The 18,706-nt window shown below is 41.1% G+C and overlaps 1 protein-coding gene across 2 annotated transcripts in view; it reads left to right on the forward strand.

Annotated features, from left to right (window-relative positions):
- Positions 1–18,706, forward strand: part of LOC137792948 (F-box/WD repeat-containing protein 7) — a 58,888-nt gene that overhangs the window by 15,358 nt on the left and 24,824 nt on the right. The window contains exon 1 of one of the 2 annotated variants that reach the window (XM_068588786.1): positions 16,947–17,376. The exons of the other annotated variant lie outside the window; for it this stretch is intronic. Coding sequence (XP_068444887.1) covers positions 17,338–17,376 — 39 coding nt within the window. The 5' untranslated portion in view covers positions 16,947–17,337. Of the gene's footprint in view, positions 1–16,946; positions 17,377–18,706 lie in introns of those variants that run through there. 2 annotated transcript variants of the gene reach the window in all.

The following is an 18,706-nucleotide window of genomic DNA, read 5'->3' on the forward strand; positions in this document are numbered from 1 at the left end:
ATGGTAAAACATATTCGTTGTTACTATCTATCATTCTACCTCCTCTTCATTCTTCTTCCCTACCATTATTTTCAGAAACCCACTCATAAAAACATCCCTCCATAGAGGTCCAACTAGTGGTGAGAAATGTGACAATTACCAACCCCTAAAGCCTGATTGTGTGCATGTACAATGGGACAATACATGCATTGAATCTTAATGACTAATGAGGTGAAATAATGTTGAAAATCTGCCAAGTCTCCCTTCTATGTACCTCCTATCGAGCAGTGTTTACTAATTATACTATTCACAAGTCTATAAGCATGGCTTCCCCCACCATCTTAATACCTGCATCAATTTAAATTAGTTTATTTCAGAAACTTAATTCTGATTCTGACTTCAATATACTGACATTTAGTGAACCTCGCCGTACATGATGTATTATATATTCTATAACCCTTAATAAGGAACAAAAACCAAGAAGGCCTTCAAACAGAAATGCGATTTTGGGGTAGCTATTTCAGCTGCTCCAGGATGAGCCGCACATTCCAAGATAATTCTCCAATATACATTACAGTCCAGTAGGAATGCTTCCTTAAACACCAGAAGGACGTCAGATGTGATCATGAAATCTTTCTGAGAGGTTCTCATGCACGTTGGATTTAACACATTCATGAAGTCACCCGGGAGTTGCTTAAGGCTCACAGTACCCACGTGTGCACTTCATGCTTCATCTCCCCGGATCTTCTCAGGGCCTCCCTCACACCCCTGTACAACATCAGCACGCTACAGTGGATAAGAGAAAGTGCTGATTTGGTCCGACTGGCCGCTTTAATTTGTGATGAGCGTGGGAGAGTGGGACCTCACGGGAATGCCGGAGAGCCTTGTGGCCAGGTTGTGCTGCTGCTCCGCCCCTCTAGCCAGCTGTAGACGCACCTGCGAAGTCAGCTACCCAGAAGAACTTGTTCTCGACCACAACAGGGAAGAGTAGCAATGCAAGTTAAGAATCACGCTCTCCTTTTGAAAATGTCCCCTTTTCTTTGGGTACTATTGGTGAAATTGGTGGTTAAAGAATAATTTGGTGTCCAATCTCTTGAGTTCATATGAGTTCCCGTGCACATTTTTTACCAGTATGCAAATTCACGTTTTAATACTTAAAAATATATTACACTACCTCTTGTGCTGAAAGTTTGTAGACCCTCAACATCTTGTAAAAGAGGAAACTGTGTTGTAAAATTATTTCTGGAGGGTAAGCACACAAGAGACTCAATTTCACAGTTTGTATTTTTATATCATGGCCATTACAAAGGACAAATATTTACTGTCACTCATTAAACAGGATAGAATGACTTAAGATGAACAAAAACACTGCTGGGGTTGTTGAGTGCTCCAAATCAGCGCAGATTCATTTATTTTGTGACTCAAATCGCATAAACCGAATGAGTTGCTGCTTTTATTTTATATCCCTGGTGATCAATGGGAGTATCCAGCAGACAGTGTAACGGTCCAGACAGCTGTAAAGTTCAAACTGTTCGTTCATCCTGACCTGTGCGAAATGGAAGTCTTGTGTTTCGGTGTCATCAAGTCACAGATGGCAGACAATGGCTGCAGACACTTCGACAATTTTATATTAATGTAAACTATGATATGAATAACCATGTTACTGTTCAGTGCAAGTAAAAGTACTTTAGGGACTAAGATAGGGATTCAAACATTGTGTATCTGTAACTATATATGTGTGTGTATATATTTAAAGTAGTTCAAGGTATGTTCAATGTTTTAGGCCTTTCAAAGCATTGGTTTACATCTTTCTTTCATGTTGTGTGCTGATACGAACCGTGAAACAGGTTTGGCTTGCTGTAATCATTCCTCCCATCTATAAAGAGATCCCTTTCTAAAACAATTTCAGTGTAACAGATTGGAATAACACGGTCTTGTTGGTGGAATAAGTGAATCTTTCAAAGTTAGTCTTTTCAGTCTTCGTGCCACCGTCTCTGCACTGCACCTCGGCAAGGAAACTGTGTCCAGGGAAACAAGAAGTGGGAGAATTGTACTAAAAAGATTGTAAATGTGGATCACATCCCTGTGACTTGTCTAACTCAGGCGGCTGAAGGCCAATATTGGTTCCAGTCCTCATTCTTTCCTCCATCTCCTCCATGGAAATTGCTTTAGGAATGGCTCCCTTTCCAGGAAAGACAAGAGAAATGAATGCGGCAAAGCGAAACCTGTCGGCTGGGAACAAGTCGGGGGTTTTCTGTGGTGGTTCTTAGAAGGCAGAGACCGACTAGTTGTAATTGAACTTGAGAGAACTTGAGTGCTGAATTCTGGAGGAGTCTGTTATATAACTGGTAGGAACCTTACCATGTGTGGTTTGTCTGTCATTGACTCTAAACTCATCCTTAAATATGCTTTGGAATATTTGTTTACGTCTTGAAAGTGTTCCTTCACTTGGAAAGAAAAAGAGCACGCATCCCTTTTCTGTTGAGACCAATTAGTAACCAGCAACGCAAACATTTGCTCAGAGCAGTTTCTCACTGCTGCGTTGATTTGCTTTGTTTGTTGCCAGGTGTAGTCCCCTGTGCATTCCTGCATTTCCAAATGAATACTATGTTCCTTCATTAAGACATGCTTTGGATTGTCTTAATGCCAGGTAATGTTCAGCCTGTATGTTGAAGTGTTAGCTGAGTGTTGTAAGGAAAGCCTGAAAGTTTAATCTTTGTCAACTTAGTCTCTCCACACCATCTCTATCTCTTATGTCTGTTAGGTTTAATCCAGTGGATATTGTGTGTCTGTGCGCACAATACTGGAGAAACACAAATGATGTGTCTGTGTTAGAGACTGGCTGAATGCTTGGTAACTATCCATTTGTTGTAAACACATCTCCCCTGCATAACAATTAAGTGTCATCGTCACCGTGTGTATCAGAGACAGATGGCATGGCCAATACAGGAGGGGAAAAGAGAAACTCAAGATGTGCCGTTTCCATTGTTTTCAGCCTGTAGGGGCCGTGGCCTGATGTTCACGCCATTGTTAGCTGAGTGGCAAACTGCAATAATGCACATGGCAAGAAATCCCTGGTTCATATCCAGCCCTGCTTTATGATCTTTGTCACATTTTGAGAAAGAATTGCCCTTTTTATTCTCGTGAAATTGAAGCCTTCATTAGCAGACCTCTGCAGAAATCATTACTTAATGGCAAGCCCTGCATGCAGAGCCAGAATTGGTTGACTCTAATAGCTAACAAGAGCCTTATCCCTGGATGAGGCCAGAGGCAGCACACTGCAGCCTGGAGGCCAGCGAGAGCGATTCCTGTTGCCAGGCAACAGTTTACGGATAGAGGAGGGGGGCTAGTAGCAGGGTCCTCCATTGCTGCCCACGCCCCTGCCTGTCCTTCGTCATTTTTCGCGTCAGGATTAGATCTGCAACTTCCCTGGCCTTGAATTATTGATTAGATTTCCCCAAGCATCAACATTTCCTGCGCTTGTCCTGCATGAGCCATCTGACATCAGCTGTCACTGACCAGCAGTCTGCTGCATGGTGAGGCTCAAGACCAAAAGAATCTAACCAACGCTTGCAGCAGTGCTGGAGTAAAATAAATAATTCCTCCCAAAACTGACAATTTTAATGCTGCAGTTTCTTTTTCCTTCATAAGGACTCTTGAGGATAGAGGACAAGCTTTCTGTGATGTTGTCTTTCCTAATTACTGCATGTATTTGGCTTTCAAAGGGAGGAAAACCACAAGGTGGCAGGCAGAGTTCTTCACTCTCATCACTGAAAGAGTTTCAGAATTCCTTTTACTCATTTCAGGCTCTCTCTGCAGCCTTGTGTGTTTGGTTGTTGTTCTTGATTTCGGATGCCTGTCTGTGATGGAGCCTTATTTGTTTCCTGAATGTCTAATCTGCCAAGTTCATGCCTTTGGCTACCCACTGAGAAGGGGGTCCTTGTTCTGCGTCTGCCTGGCAATCCCAGTGACTGGTGCTGTCCCCGGCCTCTTGTGCACATTAACATACAGCTGTCCCACAGGATGTAGTGAGACAGACACCCATGAGCTTCAGAGGGAAGCTGGGCACTCCCTCTCCTCTCCCAGATTCAACTCACAGGCAGCAGCCGCAGCAGATGGGCAGTGGAGATTAAACCACTAGGCACATGGCAGCTATTGTGGGCTGCCCATTGTGAAATTTAAAGGTCATCTATAGGGTCAAGGCTGAATTGGTGTGGTGAGTCCCACCTACCATCCATGAACTGTGTTGGTGAAAGGTTTTGCTAATGATAGCTTTGTGGCTTGTCAGGAATATAGATCAATAAACAGCGAGCGAAGGGGCAGTAGGAGTCAGCTTCCAGCCGGGTCAAATGTTTAGCATCAGGAGCATTATTAGCAATTTTGCTAAAGTCTCCTTTATTGTCAATAAACACTATAAAAAAGGCCAAACTAGTATCCCACTGACAACCACTGCCTGTGTATTAAAAGCATATTATACATAACTCTGATCGATATGTTTCTTAGTTACGATCGAATACGTGCAGTTAAGTTTTTTTTTTAGTCGATGCCACAGACACTGCTGACCAGGTCTACATCTGAATATAGTCCCCAACAAATATACTATTTGCTGCTGTTTGAGTAATGGTTGCCAAAAATTAATTTCCAGCTGTTGCTGGAAATTACTCCTGAAAGTATGTATTCATCACCTGCTTTCAGGGATTAACTCTTGCAGTCGGAACAAATGGGCTTGGCAGTACATTAAGCACCATTAGAATGGCACAAAAAAAAGACTCAAAGTATTATGAGACGAACTAACACGTTTTAGTTTTTTTTTCATGTTTTTGCCAATAAGAAAAACATAGAATATTGCCAACCTATTGATTTCCTGGTTTTTAATGATCGACCACCATTGTAGCCTCGATATACAGTATACCCACCGACTTCACAAAGTAAAACAACACCCTGAAAAGCTGTCCTATTGAAATAAGGAGCAAAAGTTCTAGACTTGTCGGTAAACACAATTTTAAGTAGCTGCCTCATTTTGACTTGCCTGACATTTCAAATCTCTAATTTTAGGTTGAGTTTGACATAAAGGTTAGGAAAGAAGGCTGAGGAAATGGATAGTGACTAAAAGTGATGATACCCTGAAACAACCTTTGCTGGAGTTTTACTAAAGGTTCATGAGTGGCCAGAGAAACCTCCAAACCGTGTACTTTATCAATTTTAAATTTCATCAAATATTGATTTCAGCTATGAATAAATGAAACGCGTTACATCAACACCCACGCAAATGTCTGCTCCAATAACGAGTACTGCGTTGATGGGGATGGCGTTGAGATAACCTACTCTGGCTGCTGTGCTCATTTAGCTCACTCGCTGAGCAGTACTGACCCCAAAGTTGTGTCCCACTATTTTTTGAAATGCAGGCTAACATCCCCTAAAGAAAGACAGTGTGGCGTCTTAGTGGAAAACATTAAACCCTCCCATGCTGTTGCAGTTTGAGAGGATGACAGTGTGTGCTGAGGGAAGTCTATTTTTGGGAAGTTGTTCCAACCTCACTTCCATTTTCCACTCTTTGGTTGTTTGGTTGGTTGGTTCTTTGTTTGAAAAGTTGGGGGAAAGTAAAGAAAAAGAAATGACAGCATGACATGTGTATTAAAAAAAAGTTCTGATAACCATCTACCCAACACAAGCGGGATGATGGACTGAGTTATAACAGCTGTCAGTTTAAAAAAGAGGAAAACCCTCTGATTTGTTGATTGTTGTTTTTGAATGCATCGCTCAAACATATTGAGTGACTACAATCTTGACGCGTGTATCAAAATTTAAAGGCCAGTTTTTAAAACTTTGAAACTTTGAGTGTTCATGCTTGCCATTTGAACCCAGGAGTGCCTGCACCATTGAAGCAGGAAGGCATGCTTCCTTTTCTTTTTCCATGCCTCTTACAGGAATGTCCATAGATGCTTGTGAGCTCGCCCTCGAGCTGGATGTCGTTTCAGAGCTGACAGCTCATCAAGATGAATGACAAGTTTTTCGAGACTGAAGCGTGACAATTAACAGCTTGAACTAACAATACACTTCCTGCCACGAAGCGGAAAATTTGCATGTTACCGCGTGTTATTGGTTGACCTCCAAGTTACACGGGTAGATATTTGCAAGTTCATGCCACACCTCTAACATTAAACTGAAAATAGAGGGATTGTGTCAGGCAATCTGAAGTCAACTTTGAACAAGTTACCGATGGAAAATAGTCATTTATTTCTCTCAGAATATACACAAATTAGCAATTGAGTGAGTAATCAAATTCCACATATTTCTGCATATTGTAACACTAAAATCTAAATTTTTTAATTTGTAGCCACTAAAGACAAATGTCAAGGCTATTTAAAATAAAAAAATTAAAAAATAACACAATGAAGCCAGTAGTCAACATTGTGACGGAACGTACTGTGAAATACACAGAACGTAACCTCTAATTAAATCAGGGAGTCTCTTTGAAATGAAGGATCTCTTTTTTGAAAGAGAGACCTGAGCTGAGCAGAGGGAAAGAAAAATAAACACAGCCAGATAAACAAAGGCAGTATACAAAGAACACAGGCAGGCGTAACTACACCACATACAGCGTTAAAGAAAATCACAGGCATCGCTAAATGGATTTTAAGTTCAAAGTTTAAAATCAGCTGGTGGGGTGACGTTCAAATTTTAAAGACCTCGGTTATTGATTCCATTTATGAGGTGAGCGCCATACAGTGGAAAGCAGTTTTCCTAAATTCCCCGGGGGGTATATATATATTGCCTTTTGAAGCACAATGATAATTGTGCACAGACATTAATGGTTGACTCTCAATGGCTTCAATAGAATATATCTTCTGTGTAATTTGGGTTGCATTACGGAGTGAAAATCGTAAATTTGTATTACATTTCGAACGGCAACATTTCCATAATGTCGTGAAAGGCATTGTTCTGCCTAGAAACTCGCTAGTATCGTATAACAATATTGCCTCATGCCCAAGACTTGCACTCTGCTGCTGGTGTATGACAATGCATTGCATTTTCTTGTTGCCAGAGCTCTTGGGGGAGTTCTTGTATCCATTATGCATGGCATAAAGCGCTGCACATGGGCAAACAAATCAACAAGCACACACCAACTCAGAGCTCCTAAAGGTGATGCTCCAAATGACCCGATATACTCTCTTCGCCTTATTCATTCTCTGCCGGATATGAAGTATTGGAGTGGCATCTTCTGTGTAGTTTGGTGTGTAGGAGTGCTCTCGCAGTATGTGTCAGACGCTGGATGAGTCGGAGGCAGGGAGGAGGAAAAGACTGCAGCAAAGTTTGAATCGAATTACTGACACATAACTCCTGCTTTCAGTGTGTATGCCTTTTTATTTTTTTTTTAGGGTAAAGCCACCAACAGAAACTTGGAAATGCTCTGCTACACATTCAACTTAATCAAATAATTTCAACAAAAGCATTGTCAGTTTATCTTCTTAATGACTTTGATATGTTATACAAGAGCTTGTGACAAAAGTCTGACTTTTGAAGACTTTTAAATAACACAAAGTATGCCATACTGTTTCATTTATTTTTCCATAAAAATGCATTTCCAGCTATTCAAGATTTCCTTTTGACAAGCAGCTTGGTTTTTCCTCTGTTCTGCGTCTGTCTCCATGTTGCCCAGCATGGGATGTAACTCCTCAGAGACCCCATGCTGCCGCCCCTCACAGCCAGACAGATTTCAGTCTCAAGACACAATGGACATATGGCAGCCACTAACATCAGCCGCTCCGAGTGTAACTGCAGACCTGGTTGTCTATTTATTGCTCTTCTGTGATCTTACCTTTTTTTTAATTTTTTTTAATTATTTATTAAGTTTTTCTCTGGGGCAGTGCATGTTAATAATCATTACTGCAGATATGCCAGAATTAGCTAGAAGGCTAGTTTTCATCCCTAGTCCCGGACCAGGTGTGGCATTTGCAGCCTAAAATCAAGAAATTGGTTTTAAATATTGATCATGATGTAAGGCATATCTATTAGTCAAAGATAAACACAGACAGACATAGGCCAAACACAGACATAGGCAGCAGTATAAACACTAGTGATGGATTTTATTGAGACAAAGTGTTTGCAATAAAGCTCTTTTTTGAGAGGCTGTTCATCTTCTTTTGTTTAGCAGAGTTATATTATGTTTGTCTATTGTTTAGCTTTCTTTCTTTAAAGAGTCGACTGATATTTTTCCCTATGAAGTCTTACATTTGAATAGTACGTTAGCAGTAGTATTTAACTAGCGCATTCTCTTAAATACTACTCTGCAGTAGTACCAAGTATTTGTATGTCTGTGTGGGAGTGAAACAAACATGCTTGCAAGGCATCCAAGGTTCACTGCTTCCCTGCCCTTCCTGAAATGAAACATTTATGCCCTTTGACCTTTGTCATTCCATATATCCTTTTAAGTCATCGGAGACACATCTCTCTCTCTCTCTCTCTCCATCACTTCTCTGTTTGCTCAGTATTCTCCCTTTACTGTGTCTGAGCAAGGCCGGTGTCCTTCACAACAAAGAGATCCCCTCTTTTCCTCATATTGTACAAAAATTCCAACCTGGATTACTTTTCTTATTAAGTTGCATTGCCTCAGCCAAAAAGGCTACTTGATCCTCAGGCCTACCTGGATGGCAGATTAAGCATGGTAAATATGATCCCATAGCACGGTACACTTCATGAGCCCAATCATTGCGTTAATTCTGATCATCTGGTGCATTCTTTCTCAACAAGCAATTTTCTCTTTGCCTCAGGCTGTTTTATTAAGAAATAGCTCCACATCTTCTTTGTTCACAGTGCACACCACTATTGAGTTTCTGTATTTGTGAATGTAGAGAGATACAAGATACATGTTTTTGCCATTTCTTATTATCATTAAGACACCTAGGTCCACCTATTTAGGCCATCTTTATAGATGCATTCACCGGGTTTGCTTTTATATTCTCAGTTTTTAGAAGTCTCAGTTTAGATTTCTTGATTATGTGCAACAGAAAACAGTCGTGAAAGCTACATTTAATCAAATTCATTAAACAAATTGATTCATTAAAAACTGAATTTAAATTATGCAATTAAAAAATCACTTAAGAGTTATTAATTTGCACATTTAATAATAATTTGATCAACCTGTTAAATTATTCTATTTCCTGATTATGAGCAAATATATTTATCTTAAGACAGATTATTTAAAGCAGCTATTATGTGGTTTTAATTGCAAAGAAATGCTATAAAACCCCATGACTGCGCTCTATCTACTCAGAACAGCACACAGAAAGTTAGTAGCTGGTAAAGGTAGTGGAGCATTTAACAGCTAAAGAACCAGACTTTCCCCTCAGGGATGATAGGGACCAAAAAAGACTGAACATTGGACTTACTTTTACTAAACTAAGTGAATGATATTGTCTCTGGATGTGTCACTTTCTTGTTTACTATATTAACCATAAAAATAGCGTGCGGTTGGGCTGATGTTTCATTGAGTTAAATGTGGTCAAGTCCAGTCGATGGTCTTCATAAAAATGGCATTGCTGTAACGTTGTATCAAGCATTCTTTACCGACAAACGGTCCAAATACAAAGATGTGTAAACTGCTGTCTTTTCGATCTTTCTCATTTGTGCTATCAGACGTGGCAGTTGATAGCAATCCTTTTAAGTGTCCGAGTTGACTGCTATCGCCCACTCTGCTGGTGGTGCATCAAAGATAGCCATAATCCCAAACACTTTAGACAAGAGCCTTGGCTTTTAAAGCGTGGCCACTAGACTCATCCAAACAAGATCAAAGGTACCCTTCACTTTGTGGAAATTGGATTTCTGTGTCAACATGGGGAGTCATATATTTTATTCTTATCAAATGTTTTTTTTTTTTTTTGGCGTCACTTTCCTTTTGAGCTTTTTTTTCTACTTAACCTAACTATCACAAATAGCTGACTTTTTAACTTTAACATGCGTAAATTTACAAGATTTTCAAATTGCATTCTTCCCAGATAACCTCTTTAGTGAGACTCACAATCCACCGTAGTTTGTCTTCCTCTCTCTTGAGTTTGATCATTCTTCAAGTTCAAATATATCTCCATTTATCGTAGCAGATCTGAAGTTCATCCTGACGTTGTGGCATGAAAGTGTTTACCAAAGTTTATGGCAATTCTTTGAACGGTATTAAGCATGGTGGATCATCGCAAGTTATTAGCTAAAATAATCAGAAAGGGTTTACTGCTTCTACAGAATGACATGGTGATGCGTTGTGAAGTTATTGATATTTTAATGGGTAATTGAATAGTTCAGTCATTAAGTGACCTAATTTCACAACAATACATTCAATAGTTATTGAGATATCCACTTGGCAAATACTGATCAATTAATTTACTTGATTCACTGCTTCTAACAAAGCGTGTTAAATCGCATCCTGTGATCCACTTAGATTAAGGTAAAATCTCCGTTCAGAGGTTACTCAGGCATGGTTTCTTTTGAAAGTCCTTTATTTGGAACAGCACATATGCAAATGGTTGCTTTGTTGCCGAGATAAAGGGTAGTATAAGAAGATGGTGTTCCAGATGAGATCATTATCACAGAGGGGGATAAAGTACCAAAGGCAGTTTTATGCATGAGGTTTTGTAACAAGTTCAGGTCGAGGCACGCGACCAAGTCACAGTCAGAATGTCCCCACACGGTTTCCCACCACCTTCTCAAGCATATTTAGGGATCTGCATATGACAGGCAACACCCAGCAGGCACAATTTGGCTCGCACTGCTGCATCTCGGATGCAGAGTGGTAATTCTGGATGATTAAAGAGGTTTATTCGTTTCCGTGTAAATGTTGATGCCAGCCCCAGCCAAGTTTCACCTGGCTCATCACACACATTTCCATAACCCTCTTTCATTTTTGAATGAGATACGACGGCTCAGACTGCATCCAAATGCAAAAACTAGATGGGCCTAACGTTGGGAAAAGATTAGAAATGAAGGAAAATGTTAATACCTCCTATGGTACAATTTGCCACTCAAGTGTTTAGTATATGACCCCCCCTCCTGAGGTACTTATCGTGTAGTATACTCGACATTTTAAGAGAATTTATTTGACTTAGAGAAAATCCAAGTTTTGTTACTTGCTCAAGTGCCAAAATCTGCTTTAAAACTTTTGAACAGTCCTGACTGAATGTTGACTTTTACTCATTTCAGAACTTTATACAAATACTCGGGTCTTGGTTTGAAACTTAAATACATTAGACTGGATATTTACTTTGTATTTTTTTTAACTCAACACCGTACTGCTGCTACGATTATCTTCACATAGACACAGCACCTTTTGTTCGACCTTTTAGTTTGGAGGAGTAAGGCTTTTTCGTGCATCATTGATGTAAAGATGGTGGGTGTCATTGTTCAGACATTGTGCGTTTTGTACTATCCTCTGAGACATACTTTATACAAATATACTTTGGACGAGGGGAGGAAGAGGATGCAGTTCAGAGAAGTCCCTTGTGTAAAAGTTGCCCACACATGGTGGCCAACTTGTTCTCGCTGTGTCGTAGGTCAAATGTAATGAGGGTCTGAATGAAGGCTGTGGCTCCTGGAGAGGGTCACGCTTTTCTGTTTGAAGCTTTTTCTCACATCGGTTTCCCCTCAAAGATGGTTCCGCTGGATACGTTCGCGATGGCCTCAGGATTTGGGTATGATGTTTGTTATTGGACAACATATCGATTGAGAGCACCAGTCAAGTCTTTAAAATGCAAAGAGACACACATTCAGCTATTGATCGCTTGGACTTCATTACTTCTAGTGCAACAAATCAAAAAATGAACACCTTTGAGGACACATTTATGATGCATTGTCCATATTCACTAAAATGCTACAAGGACACCTGGGCGACGGTTGTCCTTGTGGTCCTGCTGTGAAGAACTGCAGTCTGCCAGGAAGCGCGTATTATAAAGCAGTGGTTCTCAAACTTTTGTCTGTCACGCCCCGCTTTGGAGGAAGCAAAATGTTCTGGCCCCACCGCCCCAACAACATTGGAACAACACGGTACAACTTTTTGAGAGTCCTACATCTGTCCTTTTTTAATTAATATATTAAAGGAAATTGAAATCCAAAGTAAACCAGATTGCTCCATCTGACAAAAACTAATAACATGGGCAATCACCTTTGTTAAAACAATGCAAATAAAGTTATATATGTTAAAAAAAAACTAATATTTGGCAAAAAGATTACCAAGAAAGCTGGTTGGGTCCCTGTTTTGTCCCCATAGTTTCATGTTGAAGTGTCCTTGAGCAAGACACTGAAGCCCCAGTGCTTCACAACAGCACAAAGCTCCTTAATTACTAAGAATGGGTAAAATGCAGAGAATAATTCCCCCACTGTGGGATTAATAAAGGATTCTTTAAAAAACACTAGAGAATCGTGCCTCACAGTTTGAGAACCTCTGTCCTAAAGTGAGATTGTGTGTAGTGTTGCAAAATAAATTAAACAAACATGTCAGTGGGGCACAAGTGTACTTCGATCGCAAAGCTTTCCTTTTTTTTTCTTTTTTTTTTTTTTACCCCCACAGGAAACCGTTGATGTCTATAATTCTTCCTGCATTTTTTCCTTTAGACACCAGAATATTTTTTTCCCCCTGTGTATGATTATTCTCACCTCAATGTTTGTTTTTTTGTGTCGGGATTACTTTCCCAATGGAAGCCAATATTAAGCAGCAGAAAAGCGACATAATTTGTTTTCCCCAAACAAGGTCCAATTTGTCTGAGCTTTAGCACCACAATGAAAGGCATCAACCAATAACGTTGGTTGAAACTGACATATTCAAAAGGCACACTGGACGGAGGCAAACTTCATTACTTTATATTAAGATATCCAAAATCTAAGTCTATGGGTCTATTATGATATTATCAATAAAATACAGATATGTTGCCCAGTCCTAGTTGCAACGGTTGCGACTGTCACATCACTGCTGGTATGAATAGTTTTAAAAATGTTAGTTTTGTAAAGGTGAAACCACGACACATTTTAGATGTCAGACAGTTACATTTTAGGTTTAAAACGCAATCAGAAAGCAGCATCTGTTAGTTAATTTTTCATTCTGCTCATCAAGAATCATATTGTTATAGATTTTGTGTTATGCTGTTGTTCTTTTAGAGATTTGGAGCATTTTTATTGTTCTTTGTGTCCAGATTTCATATTGAGTCAATATCATCTTCCCATAGCACTCACATCAGACTGACTTATTGCTCAGGAGGAAATCAGCTTCTCTGTCCTTTATTGCCCCAATAAGGGCTCTGTGGTTACTTTTGATAGTTCACGGTGCTACATTAGTAGACTGTTATTTTTATACTCCTTGAGTTCCACTTTGCAAATCACAAGTCACATCCTGACTATAGAGGCAGTACAGATGCAGTCGGGCGGACATGTCGTGCAACAGCCTGCAGTTCTAATTAGAAACTTCTATTTCTTAGAAATTCCCAAAAAATTCCGCTTTGCATCATAATTGTGGCGTGCTGCCTTCTGCTGTTTTGTTAAAGCAAACTTTATTGTGACAGGCTTTGTGCAAATTTTAACCAGTTTTGTAGAAAGGTTTTTTCTTTTTACTCATTCATTAACTGGAAGAAATTCCAATTTATATTATGTTTAGTGAGTGATACACTACAAATATGACCCGGCAGACATTTTTCCCAGTGTTTACTGGCAAGTTGGGAACAACACTGGACAGCAGCTTTTTGAATTGTAATGTTCTCCCCTTAGTGGGAGAGATTTTGGTATTCAATCCTTTTCATTGTGTCGACCATGGCCTATTCATTCATTTCTCTCTGCTTGTAAACATTTTAAAATGCAGCGTCTGTTTGAAACTCCAATTTCTAAATAATTACCAATAATTGCAAATTCTGACCTGTTTTTCATTTATTTCCAATGATCACCATCGACGTCACAAGGGAGATACCAGTTGCGCTCGCTTTAATTTCTTTTTTGACCTGACCCCGTCCTACTTGAATGTTTCGGTCGCGTGGGTGGCTGCAGGATATGATAATTCAGCGCCTTGCAGATGATGCTATTATTATCATCCTTCGCAGAATGCCATGATCCATGGTTTCCTTATTCATCAAACCGCCCCCATAGGCATTGCATCTGTCCAGCCTGGAATGGGGCTCACACTTCACCATTTCAGCAAAATCTATTGAGGAGACCCCCTAGTCCTCATTTCTTTTTTCACAGGGAAGACAATCGCACAATGACACGGCGCCGTTTAGTGATGCATCACTGCCCGAGAAGTATTTGCCTCCTTCAAGTTCACCACCTCACATCAAACATTTGCTCAAGAAAGCTTCTTTTTTTCCTGTCGTGAAGCTTTTTCCCACCAACATCTGCTGATTTGTATTAGTAGGCTAGTCACGTTCCTCCAACAGCACGAGACAGGTGTTAGACCTTTAAAACCTCTTTTTAAGGATTAAACGATTAATGGGTGACTCAATACAAAATATTTGACAATTAAGATCAATTTAGGGCTGCATATAACATTTATTTCATCTGTTAATCTGCTGATTATTTTACTGGTTTATAGATTAATCACTTGGTTTATGAAGTAACAAAAAAATTGCTGTTCCTTTTTTTTTATATACCAAGTTGACGTTAACAGTCCAAAACCCAAAGATATTAAAATGACTGTCATAGAAGACTAAGGAAACCAATAGATCTTGATATTTCAAAAGCCATAACCGGTAATCTTTTTGGCATTTTTACAATTATATTAATACATTGTTGCACATTAATTATCTGTCCATCAATTTAATCAACTGATCATGTCACCTATAAAGTAATTCATTATTCAAGCAACATGTCAAGTCAAAAAAAATGTAAGGATTTACTTGCTATTTGTATTTGCCGCTAGAAGGTCGTCCCCATTCATGAATTGCTTCATACATCCAAGGATGCTTGTCAAATCTGCAGGCTTGTACCATTTCTGTTGAGTCAGTGGGCTGAAACCTTGGTGTGGGTGCTGTCTATTATTTGTACATCGTGAAATGAGAAAGATTTGCATTTCCACACAAGATAACTACTGCACTGCGATGTAATACGTGCATTTTTACACATCCTCTGCTGTTCAAATACTGCAGAAATAGGAGCTAATGTCTGATGGAGCTCTGATACCTGCGAAGGTTTGGCTGTTGATTTAAAAAAAAAAGAAAGAAAAAAAAAAGAATTACCAGTAAATAAATTACAAAAAAGGTTGCTTTATGAGCAAACACTTTTTTGCAGTTTAACAACTGACCAGCAGGATTTTGCTTTTGATAAGCAGAAGGTCAGTATCAGGAGGAGGGGGGTAGGCCGGTTAATGCTTTACCAACTGGCAGAAGGAGAGCAACAAAGAGCGCCACGGCCTATTCAAAGGCCACAGTGCAAGCGCTCTTGCATGCCAAGCATTCCAATGTGCTGTGTAAAGGTTGAACCGGCAGAGAGCAACGAGAGGGCCTTTCTCATGAGGGCCACCTTAAACACACACACGCAGACAAAGCTCAACCGGCTTTGTCTGCGCACCCCAACATCACCCAGTTTGTGTGTGTGTTGCTGTGGTGAGAAAGTGTGACTAAAATGCCAGGATCAGCCAAATCCTTTGACACCTGTCGTGTCATTCAAACTGACTTTTTTTCAGACTTTCTGAACATGATTAGCTGTTACTTGATTTGGTAAATCCCCATGAAAAAAAAAAGCTATATAGCGTTTGTGTCACGCCACATACTTTTATGAGTGTCTAATCCAAAGTAACTTAACAATTGGAGCTCAAATTGTGGCGGATTTGTAGTCTCTCACCAAGTCTTTCTTTTCAGTAACAAGCCCTAATAGCCCCCGCGCCCCACACACACACACCTCCCCCTGCCAGGACATGCCGTAATTACAGGTGTAAGTCGGGAGTGGCTGAAAGGCTCCCAGATCTCAATGCCCCATCACCTGGGAATAAAGCCCTTCCCATGACCCTTCATTGTGCGCGGTGTTTCGATGATCTAACGCAGACGTCTTGTGAGGTCACGGGTAGCAAATCTTGAAGCTGTATAGAAACTCATGGTGTGGTCCAAACTGGAATGCACTGGATATCTAAAGCAGATAAATAGAGTTAAGGCAAACCCATGATCAAAGTTTAATTCAAACTGCGAACAAATGTCACTGTTACAGAGGTCAACTGGTCAATTTGCTGTATCAGCGTGTTCCCTTGCAGCACTGTGGCGTCACATAGGGACACTGTTTAATATTCTAATTTCACCTGCACTAAATATTTTTTTGAAACTTAAGCTGCCATCTTGAGGCTGTTTTTTTTAAGGAGCTGTAATGCAATCTTGAAGCAGTGTTTTTTTTTTCTTTTTGTTAAGCGGGCAGGTGCTGTCTCCCTTTACCTGCCATACTGAAATGCAAATATTGACCCGCTCCGTGTGTGTGTGTGTGTGTGTGTGCAAATAAGCAGGTGTTGCGGACGTGGATCCATTCACATCGATGATGGATTATAATGGCCGTCTGTTTGCTTCAGAGGCGCAGTACTTGAGTAAATGTACTTGTGACTTTCCACCACTGCTGTGTGCTTCACACGGAGGAGAGTTTGCTGTTTGATGCAGAGAATTTTGAAAACCGAGTACAAATGAAGGGAGCGTGTACACTTGGGCGGGGCGAGTGGATGGTGTTTTTGGTTCTGCAACAAGTGCGGGGGGGTTCCTCATTTTACGCATTAAAGACAAGCGCATACCCCACCCGGCCTCCGTCTGCACGCATATGTCTCCGGTACCCTACCCTGGTCTGCTCGCGGGAGGATGCGAGTGTTGGACTGCACCATTCCCGTCGTCTCCACCGGGGAGGCTGTAATCCGATCCTGTTTGGAGGAGCCGTAGTGCAGCCTGTGTGGAGGAAGAGCGCCCTGCCCCGCCCTCTCTGACGCGCCCCCAGTCCACTCCTCCCACTTTCTACCGAGTGTCACCCTCTTTCTCCCTCATCTGTTCACTCCCTCTGCTCGGTGAGGCTGGTCGGCGGCTCACACGCCTGCGGGATCGTCGCATCGCATTGTTCACCTCCATCGACAGAGCTCCATTTAAATCTGCGTGACACGGCGGAGCTTCCTAATCCTCCTCCTGTTATTATTACTATTATTATTATTATTATTATTATTGTTATTATTTGTGTTGAATGCCTTCACCCGGGGAATCTACCGCACGCACGCCAGTCCTGTGACGTGCCCGAGCATGTTCACACCAGAGACTGTGTCGGATTTACCTGAGAGTACGCTGCCCTCGCGCCGTCAGAGCTTCCTCCCCACCGCGCACGCAGATCTGGACTTCACCGATTGTCACTGAAGAGGAGAGAAAAAAAGGAAAACACCGGATTACAAGGATGGGGTTCTACGGCACTTTGAAGATGATTTTCTACAAAGTGAGTAGGATCTGCTCGTATTTAACCTCCAGCACACACACACACACACCCTTCTCCTATTATAATTTAGGGGTGTCTGACTCGCTCCGTCGCCCTCGTTATCGTTGACGCGCCTCTCGCGGCAGATTGTGCGGCCACTGCGGATGATGAACAGCAGTGTGGCGGAACCCCCGGAGACTCCGCGCTAATTGCCCGGGCCTATGTGTAACGTTAGCGCTGCGTTCAATGTCGGGATTTCCACGACGCGCATTTGGCACCGTTTCCTCCGTATAGTAACTTCGGCTGCGTGAACAAACGCCACCCGCCGATTCAGTGGCGAATCGTTGCATTTTTAAATAGGTTCCTGCTGTGGCACTTTCACGACTGTTTTTTGATTCTGCATTGCAGAATTAAATATATGCCCTGTACACAACTTGATTTCCCGGTTCTGGCTGGCATGAGATCAAATTGTGCCTCACATTTGGCTCGATGCTGCCTGCACTTGCTGTTGTCCTCCCCTCTCCATCATCTTATAGCTGCATTAGTTATACATCACATATACTACATATCCTCCTCCTGTGTTTTTAAAACATGCAGATATCCACTTCTGTAAATAACCATCGGTTCCAGGAAGAGCAGCACGTTTCCCCTGCAATATCCTCCCCAGTGTGACTAGTTATTATGATTCTACATTATGCAGCAGTGGTTATCTTGCGGTGGCCAAAGTGACTGCTTGGGATTCATGCATGTGATCAGTCTGCCGTTGCCGGTTGGAGCAGCCTTTTTCTTTGACATTGTGCACTCGCCTCTGGCTCCAACCACAGATAATGGGTCACTGTGTCAGACTGCGTGAGGTAGAGAATATCCTCGAGGATGTTGGGTGTATTCTGCTGGATGGCAGCCATGAAATGATACTCCCTTAGTTGGAAATGCAGAGTGCAAACACAAACATGAAAGGGAATCCATTACGCAGTGTGTGTAATGTAAACAAATTAGTTAAATCATTCAAAATCAGACTCTCCTGTGGTGGAGGGATTTGTGTGTGTCGCTGTGTGCACACTGGCTATGTAGTGTTGAAGCCTACTTAATTTATCCTAATAATTAAGTAAAAATGTCACTCTAAATCGATGGGCAATAGTTTATACAAGTGAACTGTGACCCTTTTTTTGTTTTTCTTCATCCATTTTGTGGATGTGCTCATTCAAAGATATCAGGATTTTGAAGTCAGCCTCTCAAGCTCAAATGTGTTTTCGCTGCTCTTTGATGATACTGAAACGCCAAGACTGATTTATTTAAGATTTATTCAAACCCATTTTCCAGTTCGCCTTGTCCCTATCAATTCTACAAGTCG

Source organism: Clinocottus analis, unplaced genomic scaffold (genome assembly GCF_023055335.1).
Source record: "Clinocottus analis isolate CAN_PGR_092001 unplaced genomic scaffold, fCliAna1.0.p SCAF_22, whole genome shotgun sequence".
NCBI lineage: Eukaryota > Metazoa > Chordata > Actinopteri > Perciformes > Cottidae > Clinocottus > Clinocottus analis.